Source organism: Tachysurus fulvidraco, chromosome 16 (assembly GCF_022655615.1).
Source record: "Tachysurus fulvidraco isolate hzauxx_2018 chromosome 16, HZAU_PFXX_2.0, whole genome shotgun sequence".
Lineage (NCBI taxonomy): Eukaryota > Metazoa > Chordata > Actinopteri > Siluriformes > Bagridae > Tachysurus > Tachysurus fulvidraco.
In genome coordinates this window covers 14,530,866-14,543,072 of record NC_062533.1, presented here as the reverse complement: position 1 = coordinate 14,543,072, position 12,207 = coordinate 14,530,866, and the positions used below count along the sequence as shown (strand labels likewise).

The following is a 12,207-nucleotide window of genomic DNA, read 5'->3' as shown; positions in this document are numbered from 1 at the left end:
GAATAAACACAGTATTGATACATGCCTTTATTCTGTCAAATATCCATTACAGCAAAGTGAAATCCTTTCTTTACATATCCCAACTTTGGAAGTTGAGGTTAGAGCACAGGGTCAGTTATTATACAGCACCACTGGAGGTGCAGAGAGGGTTAAGGGCCTTGCTCAAGGGCCCAACAGTGGCAGCTTGGCCGTGCTGGGACTTGAACCCTAATCCTTCAATCAACAACCCAGAACCTTAATTGCTTCATCCACCACTTGGACATGTTTTATCTTTTTCAGGTGGAATGCATATACACCTGACTGTTCAAGCAAAGATTTCTTGCCCTGGGGTCTTTGCAGTAAAAATCCACACTATGCACTATACCAGCTGTTGAGTGTTTGGCTGAACTCTGCCAGACAGTCTGATGGTGAGAGGTTTATCTTGGGTACACAGGCTGGGAGATGGATTCTTTAGATGTTCATTCATCTCATACTTCTATTGATTTTTTTTTTTTTTTTTTTTTTTTTGGTAAATTGTATCAATGGACAGCTATGCGATTACTTTAGTCAGATAAACATCCTGGCTATTAAACATCCTGATTGAAAGAAACAGAATCTAACAGGGCAATATCCATGTCAGGGGCAGATGGGGCATAGCCGGTGTCAGGCTGATGATATACCATATCAGCCACTAAAAAAACATCTATTTGCATTTACAAAGTCATTCACCGCCCCATCCATTTTAAGTCTTTCTCCCAAAGGCCAAAAACTGTAATTTGTGTATTATGTTTTTAAGCCCTATGTCACACTACACAGTGCTGCTTAATGACTCTACTGAATTAGTATCCCTAAAAATAGTTTTTCATAAGTATTTTGTATTTGCCTAGCCTACTAGGGGCAATAATGTCATAGAGAAATTAGACACAAAGCACATAGGATCCGTACAAATGTTCGTATCTGCAAGGTAAATGACCAATTTCTGCTCTCTGAGATGCCCCAAGTGTTTGTTCATAAAGCTCTAAAATGTGAAGGTGTTCTCATCAACCACTACAATTCTGTGTAAGGTTATCCAACAGAGAGAAAAACATTTACTTACACTAAAAGCCAACAGACTCCTGACTCATTTTAGATCAGACTTGTGGACATAAAATTATTCATTTGTTTATACTGATTGAAAATTTCTGATAAATTGATTTAAAATCGAGCAACAAAGCTGGATCACAGGATATTGCTGTATAAAACACAGGTGAGCAAAAGCTTGTTTCAAAACTGCCTTTAGCCTTTTAGGTCCTTGCATTCTTGCCTCTTATTATTCATTTCTGTGATTTGACAGCACACATGTTGGTGCTTGGATTTCCCTTTAGAATTTGAATTTGTTCATTTTTTCCCCTCAGCAAATAGTTTCACATAATGTCCTCTTCCATGCATTTCATTTCCTGCCCAGCTCAGCACTTTGTATGATGGTGTCTTTACTTTAAAGAACTGCTTCCTGAGCTGAGACATGTGCCCAGAGCCTCACTAACTCTGACATGAGCATCCTGTTGCTCCAGGTGCCATGTGTTCAGAGCAGTGGGAGGAAATTGTTTTCCCCATTTGCTGTTAACAAAGGCCTTAAAGTAGATCATTTTCGATGGGGTGTAAAAAAAAAACACAGAACGGTACGTACTGTAGAACCGAGGCGGGGGCTGATTTCTTTCTAGTCCAGACTAGATTTATGCAGCCTTTTGGTGACAGTCAAACACTCCGTAGATTTGATCTTTTTGTCAGAGTGAAACTCTCCCTAGATATGATCTCCTTTTTGCACAGGGACTTCTTTTTTCATCAGTAGCACATTATCGGGTTTAGAAACACATTTTACATGCAACAGGTCATAAAAATGTAACTTGTGAGCTGTTAGAGCTACTGTTTTATTTATAGCATAGCCGTTATGCTTTTATTTTGTGTTATTACACAGTTCTAATATGACATATTACCAGGGCTGTCAAGTGTCATGCATTGAGAGTGACAGTCACTCATCTGGGTCTTTTGTCACGCTCTCACGCCACACATCGTATTTCTCACGCAGAAAAACTTTTTTACTATTTATCATATATTTAATATGGAACCGGGCAGGAATCAAATACGTCTCAGTTCTTAGTCGAGCCTGACAATTATCAGCCAATCAAAGAAAAGAGGCTACACAATAGCCAATCAGAAAATAGCACTTTTTGGATAAGATTTAATGCAACAACCAATGAAAACAAAACATTAGCGAGGGTATTTTCGATGGTCGGTTTGAACAAAACCTCAACACGAAACAGCTTGTCTCTGGACGGGACATTGTCCTCAATCATGACCCTAAAAATGACTTGAGCCGAACTGTTTTACAGTAAATGATGGGTGCAACATTACAAATGATAAAGGAGTCCAAAAAGGCAACAAACACTTACAATAAACACCACCAGTCATAATCTCTCTCTCTCTCTCTCTCTCTCTCTCTCTCTCTCTCTCTCTCTCTCTCTCTCTCTCTCTCTCTCTCTCTCTCACACACACACACACACACACACACACACACACACACACACACACACACACACACACACACAAATTAAATTGTGGTCAGTGATCCTTACTCCCCCATTATTGTTTTTTTTTTATTTATTTATTTGTTTGTTTGTTTGTTGGGGTGGGTGTTGGAGATGTCACGCTTGCCTGTCTTTAAAACTTGAGAGCCCTGTATTACATTAAAAGTATGAAGTATTACAGATTACTTAAACAAGTCAATTGTAAAAATCGTAAAAAAAAAGAAAAAAAAAAGTGTTTCAATCTTTGTATTTCATTTTGAGTCATACGTATCTGACTTAGCAACCGTTAGCTAAAACAAAATGGCCGCTCCTTGCCGTGTTGTAACAGCAGGAGGCGCTGTTGCTCTAAAATAACACATACTTCAAACGACGCTCTAATCGAAATAAATAAATAAGCAAAAAAGTTAATTATTTACATATTAAGTAATTAATAACAATTCATTAATTAACTTATTTACTTAGTAATTAATTAATTAACTTATTTACTTTTTTATTTATTTATTTATTTTATTTATTTAAGTTGTGGTTTTTATTGTTCTTCTTTTTAATGGGAAATGTCTGTTAAACTGTGACCACATCTAACTTTCTGTACGTCCACTTTTTAACGCTCCTCCCTCATGTTGCCAGATTGATATATTATAAATAATGTGTCTGGACTAATGTTCTAAAACAAAGTGTGTTAAATGTTAATACTGATTATGTCTATTATTTTAGTATTGTGTGTTTTATAATTTAAAGTGAATGTAATATACATTTTAGAATAATAATATATTTTAATGTAATAATATATTCTACAGCATTTTTTCTCCATGTTTGAGTTGCCATTTGTATATAATTGAAATTACATTTTAATATATTTAACGTAAACAAACAAACAAACAAATTAATAAATAATAGGCATTTTATCCACCGTGTACTTTATAACAACCTATTTGCATATTTCACATAAAACATTATTACATTATTAAAACTGTGCACCCATCCCAATATAACTATATAAATATTTTATAAATCATGTATTCATTCATGGGTGAATCTATTCAAACATCTAATGCTTGAAACACAACGTGTTTTCCATTACATACATAATATATGATGAAAAATGATAGTTTGCATTGTTATTTAGATAATATTTATGAACAATATATTAATAATAAATATAAATAAATATATATTTATTATAATAGTATATTATAATAAATATATATGTATTTATATATTAATACATAAAAAATTATTATAATGAATAAATGCTAAATATTTTCAGGTGTTAATTTTAGTTTATATTCATTCAATAACATGAAGTATTTAGATATTTAAATATTATATTATATGTCTATTATTTTTGTTAAAATAATGTTTTAATAATGTTAAATCCAATTTAACATACCAAGAATGCCGGGAAATACAATATATATCTACAATATAATATATACAATAAATGGTATTATTTACTCCAACCTGGCAACCCTATTACTTCCGTAGAGTTGATTTGGCAACCCATGACTGGAGTTAAATGTAGGAGTAGAGCTGAGTTAAACAGGAGCTGATTTTAACTCCACTAAAATAGAATTATTGTTGGCTCTGCAAACTGAAAACAGTCGTTTTATTGCAGTGACATGGAGCAAAGACAGCAAGGTGAGCTTTAGCTTTTCTGTAATGTAATGTTTTGGAAATGTTATTCTGTAATGTAGGTTGTATTACTGTTATAGTTTCTGTTGTTTCTGGTTTGTATGTAAAGAGATGGTCATTATTAATCATGCTTTAGGTTTAAGATGCATGCAAGTGCTCAGACAGTGGTTAAAGGTCTACACTGACACTTTATTATGTTTAAGGGGTTTTATTCAATGTCTAAACCATACCAGTTTTAAGCTTTTTTGTTGTTGTAAACATTCACCTAACCATGTTCATGGGATTTCTGGGTATTTTATCCCAGCTGAATGCTGCTGCATCCTATTTTAACTTACACGTCTTTATGGATGTGGTTTAGAGTACCATATGCTTGACCCAAGGCCATTTCACTCACTCAAGCTCAAACAGCTAGAATCTTGTGACTTGGTTAAAGAGTGCAGCTGTGTGTAAAATGTCTGGCACTTAATCCTGTCTTTAAAGGTTATATTCAAGCCTGTGTGTTGCCATGTTTCTGCATGTTTATAACCTTGACAGAGCTGGCTTCTAGCATTCTGACCCCTGAAGAAGACGAATGTGGTAAGATGATGAAAAAATTATGAATAAGGAGAAGGAAAAAACAGCTTGTGATGAATGTTAAGGTTACGAATATTTGTGTGTGTGTGTGTGTGTGTGTGTGTGTGTGTGTGTGTGTGTGAGAGAGAGAGAGACTTTGCAGTGTTCATTTCACACAACCATAAGTGGAAGTATTCACTCTCAACATAGTCAGAAAGGTGTGAGATCAAATCCCAGTAATCCCTGTAAGATTTCATAGATTTCCTAAAAACAATGAGTTTTATGAGTGACAAATCCATGCTCATATACCTCATGCATTAACATATAATCAAGTCTAACTCACAACATTTAGACAAGTCACACTACGTGTTAAAATTTCTAGGTTAAGCTCCGGGGCAGGGTTTCATCACAGTTTTAGCCTTTTAGAATCCGACCACATTTTATTTGTTTAAATTTGGTTTTGAGTTCAGGTTCCGATATGATAAGATATCACAAATAAAACTACACATTTACATAATTTACAGTCTTGGTGTTGTACTTTTTATGCTTAATGATTTTCTGCCAAACTGACAGTCTTTCTTTGTTGTATATATTGTTTGTCAGAGAGCTAAGGATCAACGAGGTAGCTACAGAGAGCTTAGAAAGGGGCGGAGTCAGGTGTATAGCTCAAAACATCTGAAAACTAAAGAATTAGATGTATTGCTAAAAAGAGTAAATGTAGGACTACATGACTGGATGACGAGAAATTATGAGGGGCTGAGTGAGTCAGGTATATATTCTTCAAAGGAGATTAGGCGGAATGAGTCGCTAGGTCAGATTGCATGGATTGGCGGAGCTACGTGTATCTCTACTGAGGAGGACACAGCGACATGCATAACTACAGAAGGCGTGGTTAACAGAGAGGGTGGAGCCAGAAGAGTTGGGTTGAGCCAAATGGGTAAGATGTAGAAAGACTTAATGGATGGAACCAGGTGTATTGCTACCAAAATGCTGAAGTGGAAGGATACAGGTGTATAGCAGTAGAAATGCTGATCTGGGCAGAGTGATGAGAGGGAGGGACTACATTTACATTTACATTTACAGCATTTGGCAGACGCCCTTATCCAGAGAGACTAGGTGTATGGCATTAGAGATCTTAGGGGTGGAGCAAGGTGTACATGAATTAGGTGGAAAGAATAATATTAAAGAGTATGGAGCTGAAACAAAATTGTGTATAAACTGTCAAAATATTACAAACAAATAATTATTATAAGACACTTATAAAAGTTAAACTTAAATAGAACTCACTATGGATTTGGCAACAACAAAACTCTCCTCCCTTGGAAGATTCCTTGGAACAGCTGACTAATGAATACTTCTGGATAACATGAGTGTGACCTGTTTTTAAAAACCACTAAGCATTTTAAGTCAAGGATAAAATATTATTAAACTCTGTCTCTTCTTCTTCTTCTTCTTCTTCTTCTGAAATGCTGATCGTTATTCTCATAGCTGTTCTGCATGAAGTTTGATAGTGTGGTGTGTTTTTGTGCCACGTAGAACAGAGTGTCTTCTGTTGTGTTCCTCTGTGTTGTGTTTAATTTGCATGACGTTAGAATCAGGCATAGACCCAGTCTGTGCTTACGCACATATGCGTTCTGCTTGCTTACGTCATCCCGACACTGTAGACCATGTCAGTTTGTTTTCTTTTTTGCTAATCAAATGAAGACGAAGAAGAGGAACTCCATGCAGGTAGGTCTTTCAGCATTGTGTTAGGAGAAGAATGTGTTTCAGTGTTGTCCTTGCATCAGAATCTGATAAAAACAAAACTGATCACAGGTTCACATCTTGATGCGCGCATCCAAGACAAGTCAATTCAAGAAGCTTTTATTGTCATTTCAACCATATATAGCTGTTGCAGTACACAGTGAAATGAGACAACGTTTCTCCAGAATTGTGATGCTACATAAAACAAAAACAGGGCTACGGACTTAGTAAGTAGTCTTAGCCACATAAAGTGCATCTGTGCAACCTGCTGCAAACAGTGCAGGACAAGACAACAATACAGACAAGACAGTGCAGGACAAAAGACAATGCAGACGAAAAGTTACAAGACAATACAAAAAATACACAAAAGACAATAAACAGAAACAGCACGACCAACCAGTGTAAATACTGTATGTTCAGACAATATAGCCTGCAGTAATACTATAGTGAACACAGTGTCTTAGCAGCAAGTCCCTGAGATAATGTTAGGATTTGTGCAAAAACAGCAAACCATTTGTGCAAATCCAGCAATAAGTTAAATCCTGTCCCATAATTCCCCAGTTTAGCCCATATTGGAGATGATGCAATGATGTGGTGAGATTTCTGCTTCGTGACAGTGTCAGTGACCTTACTGTTGTTGGCAGCTTAATGGTTGCCTAAAGCGGTGAAGTAAAGTGTATGTTTATCACTCAGTAGATATAAATGATCATTGGTTAGGTTGAACGACTCACTGGGTAGTAATTTGGGCTACAGAAGTTACTGAAAATCACTTAAATGATTTGTTTACTCTTTTACCCAACCCTTCATTAATGCCAATGTACAGTACATGAAGCACCACCTCCCAGAATCAACACTGTTCATTTAACTCGGCCTTCTGCTGTAGTTTAGAAATTACTGCTTGTAATACTCCTTAAGTTTGTCCTGAAGAATCAGTATTCAAAGATATTCATCAACCAAACTTTAATTTGAGAGCAGAGTGACCTGTCTGATAGACATTGTACTCTGTGATTGAGCTTGGAGTGCTCTGCTTCACCTTTATTCTCATTAGTCTTATTAATCTCCTATTTAATTGGCAAAGGCACTGGATATTTCCTTTTCGAGCACACTCTGTCACTATTCGGGGTTTAAATCACCATCCAGTTGCAATGACCTTAAAAATACCTGCTGGTTTTCTTTTAAAATGGAGTCTATTTCTACAAAAATCAAAATAGAGGCTTCTTCCTTAGAGTTGTTGACATAAGGCTTGTTCTAAATAAGTGGCACTACATAGTGTGAACAATTAAAATGAATTAGATCTAGGCTCGATTTTTTTAAGAAAAAATTCAGATGATCAACCATATGTGTTAGAAAATCCTAAAACTTAAGCTTTAAATCATACGAGATGTTTACATTCAACAGATGATGATTTTTGTGACATCATGATTGTTGGCCATTGTGTAAATGCAGTTTAGGATGTTTTCTTTATTTTTCTTTTTTTATGACAATTTCATACAGTAGAATTACCATTATATGAAACATATTTTAGTGTAATTACACATCCTGATCTTCAGTACTAACTTTTTCTATGAAAGAAACGATCAACGACTGACTTCTGCTTTATTTTTGTGTTTCTATAGTCTCAGGACTCATGGGAAAAGAGCCAGCTAAGGAAGTAGAGGAGGTCATGGATTCAGATGGGGACCTGAACAACACCATAACAGAAGAAGAGAGACAGGACATGCACAATGAGCTGACAAAGGTACTTTTACTCATCAAGCTGTCATGCTGGGGAGTTCACTATGAGTTAACACACCAGAGTTTTAGGAGCTGATGTTCCATGTAAATCTGAGGTAAAACTTTGACTCATTGTTGATATTCTACTTACTTTTGCTTTTGTCTGTCTTCCTTATGATAGGCTAACAGGTTGTACCTCACATGAGCGAAGTTATAGCTCAGTGGTTAAGGTAATACAGTAGGCTACTGATTGGGAAGTTGTGAATTCAAATCCCAGGACCACCAAGCTACTACTGTTGGCCCCTGTGCAAGGTCCTTGACCCTCAAAGAGAAAGGTCACTCTTGGATCATCTACCAAAATCCTGTAAATATCCAGATTTGTTTGTATCCTGAAAGAAATCATTTCTGTATCGAGTATTTTAGAAGAGCAAACAGAGCAGGAACTGCAGTAGTTTTGACATAAGGAAGGTTGTGAACGCAAAAAAAACAGCATTTCCACATTTTCCATTCTCAGTAATGGAGTTGCAGTGTAGAGGAAAACCCTTCTTATTTCATTTACCTTTCATATTGCTGTTACCTGAGCACCTGGAACAAGCAGGTTTTATGTCATGGCTATTAGTTTGTTGATTCATAGTTAGCCCATGGACAAGTAGACTCTACAATCTCAAATCAGTATTGACTTTCCCAAAACAAATGTTGTCACTTGGTGTGTTTGTTTGAACACGATGCTCTTTACAGTGATGTGACACATCTCACATGCTGGAACTGCAGCTCAAGCCTCTTGATCTCACCCCTGCTACATTACAAACATCCACACACAGCTGGAATTGTGAATGCCATGAATGAAAGAGAGTCTTTTGAGAATCAGGAACACAATACACAATGAACACAACTTGCTCATAAACTGTAACTCTCCTGCTTTACTTCACAATGCTGATATTTATTATAACTACACTTTGACGAAAATTTCACTTCCTAGTTTGAAACGATTTTTGGAATTTGTTCCTGTTTTGTTGTGCCCATGTTCAGTATTAACTGTTTTTGTCATGTCACATTTCAGAGTGGTGATTGTTATGAAGCTTATATTAAGGTAGACACTCAGGGATTAAAGAATTTATAGTTGTTCAAGTATTTCTGTTTTTATCTAGTTTACTAATGGCAAAGGATTCATAGAAAAAATTCCAAAAAACAGAAACTTTTTTTTTTCCCCACACAAATGTTTAGCGATATATGTCTTTCTGATATATGTCAAGTGATTTTACATAAACATCTAGAATCTGTAGCCGTTGTCTTCAACCAATAAAATTCTGTGTAAGGTTATCAACAGATGGAAAAGCACACGGCTCACACTGAAAGCCAAGAGTCCAGTCTCGTTTTATATCGGACTGGCGGCTAGAAAATCACTCATTTGTTTATACGGATTGATAAGCCGATTTTTTCTGCTGTAGTGGTTAAAAGGGTTAAAATATGAACGCTTGAAAGGGAACAACCACTTCATGTTTAAATGTCATAAATATTGTGAATAACTTTAATTGATTAAAATTTTATTTACTTTTAACTGCATTTCACATGCTAGTAAAGTACACTAATACACTTTACTAGCAAATTAGTTGGCTGTATGCTATGGTTGTATATTGGCTACCTCTTTTTAGCTTGATAAATTACAGAACAACAAAAACATGTGACCTGCAGCGGAGTGGAGATTCTCATTTCTGAATGATATGTTGCAAGGCAAAAACCTATATTTCTTTTACCAGCTGGAGGAAGAAATTGCCACATTGAAACAAGTTCTGGCCTCTAAAGAGAAGCGTCATGCTGAGCTGAAGCACATGCTGGGCATGACAACGTTAAGTGAACTGAAAGAGAACTTAAGCAGGAGCTGGAATGATGTTCAGTCAAGCACAGCGTGAGTCAACCTTCTTCTTATTGACACACTTCATCTTTACACAGCTATAAAAAATTTACATAGCCAGTAATTAGTGTCTAGCTTTTAACCTTAGGCATGAAATAGGGTCACATTGCCAATGTAACTTATTCCCCCTGTCAGTCCTAATGCTGCTTCTGTTTAATATTCTGGTTGTGCATTTGATTATTATTCTGTTTTAATGCTGTCTCAGTTTGTTACCTGTTTATTTTTACCTGTTCTGTGTTAGTCCTAGATTAATTTGTGTGTGCACACCATTGTTTGTTGTGAAGTCTTACTGGTGGCTCAAGTGGTTAAAGCTCTGAGTTGATTGGAAGATTGGGGGTTCAAGCCCCAGTACTGCCAAGCTGCCACTGTTAGGCCCTTGAGCAAGGCTCTTATCCCTCACTGCTCCAGGGGCGCTATATCATGGCTGACCAGGCACTCTGACCCTAAACTATAAAGTTAGGATAAGCGAAGAAAGAATGTCACTGTGCTGTAACATTTATGCAAATTCCATTGATTGCATTTGATACAACTGAGATTTGAGGGTCAAAGGCTTTACCCAATGACCCAGCAGTAGTCCAATGACTAGTTAATCCACTGAGCTACCACTTCCCACTACAACTCTACTTCCTAGTTGGAAAGAGTTATAATAGGATATTAAATCTTATGATAAGAAACAAGCTCATAACATTATGTCTCCACCACCGTGTTTTACAATCAGAATGGGGTTGTCAGGGAGAGGGTTCGTGTTGGCATTCATGCCACATTTGTAAACTCAGTAGTGCCTTAATTAATGGTGCAAAAATCATAACCAACATTCATAGCAGAGACACAAAACACGGACAATGTCAAACAAAAATAATACATAATTTATCAACATCACACAAGCCAGCGTGCAGCTGTACTTAATATTCAGCCCGGCTGTAAATCAGCGTACAAACGTAATGTCGAATATGTGACATTTTGGACAAAGCACAGACAAATATTTGGTTTATTTTTGCTCGTGGTGGAAATAGATCCCAAAGGAGCTACAGTACACTCACTTTATTGTTCCTTGGTGAGCTGGTTTGCAAGCTCACAATGATTTGTACATTAGTGTTAAAAGTGTTGCAAACTCTATTGTAGTAGACTTTTACAGTAAGTACTTCTTCTCACTATAAATTACATTCAGATGTAAGGTGAAATGAAAAAGATCTTAGATTTCTAAAAAAAAAAAAAAGTATTGAACCAAAGGAGCAAAAAAAACTGATTTTATTTTATGGTTCTTTTGGTCTCTTATTAAGAGGTGACATGTCCATCTGTTTACAAACAGGACAGCTTTTGTTTAGTCTTTAGATTTGTTGTATGGTTTTCACACAATTATCTATAGCCCTAGCTCGGGACATACAGTACTCATTAGAGCGAACACACTGTCTGGTAGCGGGATGATGTCATCAGCGCTGCTAGACCGTCTGCACAGACCACTTAGCAAACAGTAACACATCTGTACGGCCACAGGAGATCCACTGAGTGGAATCTGATTAAAATGATCCCCTTATTATAATTTGGACAAGGCTTATTTAGGTAAAAAGCAGTCTTGGGCAGCTTTGGTGCTCCCAAAATAAAGTCTGTCCCATTTAAAAGACAGCTCAATGATGTCAGACCTCTTAGATTACAGATTTTGGACAAATTTCAAGGCTGTGTCACATGTTCCCTCACAGCCCACATGAGATGCAGCCAGATTTTTTTCTGTTAAAATGCAAAAAGTCTTTAAATAAAAGCAGTGTGAACAGGTAAAGATATCTTCTTTGCGTTATAAGAGAAATTAGACTAAGCAGTTAAAAAAAGCATTTTAAAGAATTATAAATTCACAATGATAAATGAGTTCTCACTTATTATCAGAAAGAACCACATCAGTCTCTGTATCGTTACATGAAGGGACTCATGTCTCGTGGCATTTGAACGTGAGCCTCTTTGTTCTCTCTTCACTCATCTGATCTGTCTTCATGACTACAATGGTGGGGAAATTAATCACTGATTAATGAGTAGGTTCCTTTCTGCTCTTCTTATTTGTATTTTTGTTTTACCAGTTTTTTATTGTCCACTGCAGTCTGTACAGGTTGCACTTCCATGTTT

General features: G+C 36.3%; 1 protein-coding gene across 4 annotated transcripts in view; it reads left to right on the top strand.

The window, feature by feature from the left end:
* The first annotated feature begins 4,035 nt into the window (after positions 1–4,035).
* tpd52l1 (tpd52 like 1) overlaps positions 4,036–12,207 on the top strand; it is a 17,751-nt gene continuing 9,579 nt past the window's right edge. For all 4 annotated transcript variants that reach the window (XM_027155430.2, XM_027155429.2, XM_027155428.2 and 1 more), the window contains exons 1-3: positions 4,036–4,181; positions 8,087–8,208; positions 9,941–10,089. In XM_027155430.2, coding sequence (XP_027011231.1) covers positions 4,163–4,181; positions 8,087–8,208; positions 9,941–10,089 — 290 coding nt within the window. In that variant the 5' untranslated portion in view covers positions 4,036–4,162. The remainder of the gene's footprint in view (positions 4,182–8,086; positions 8,209–9,940; positions 10,090–12,207) is intronic.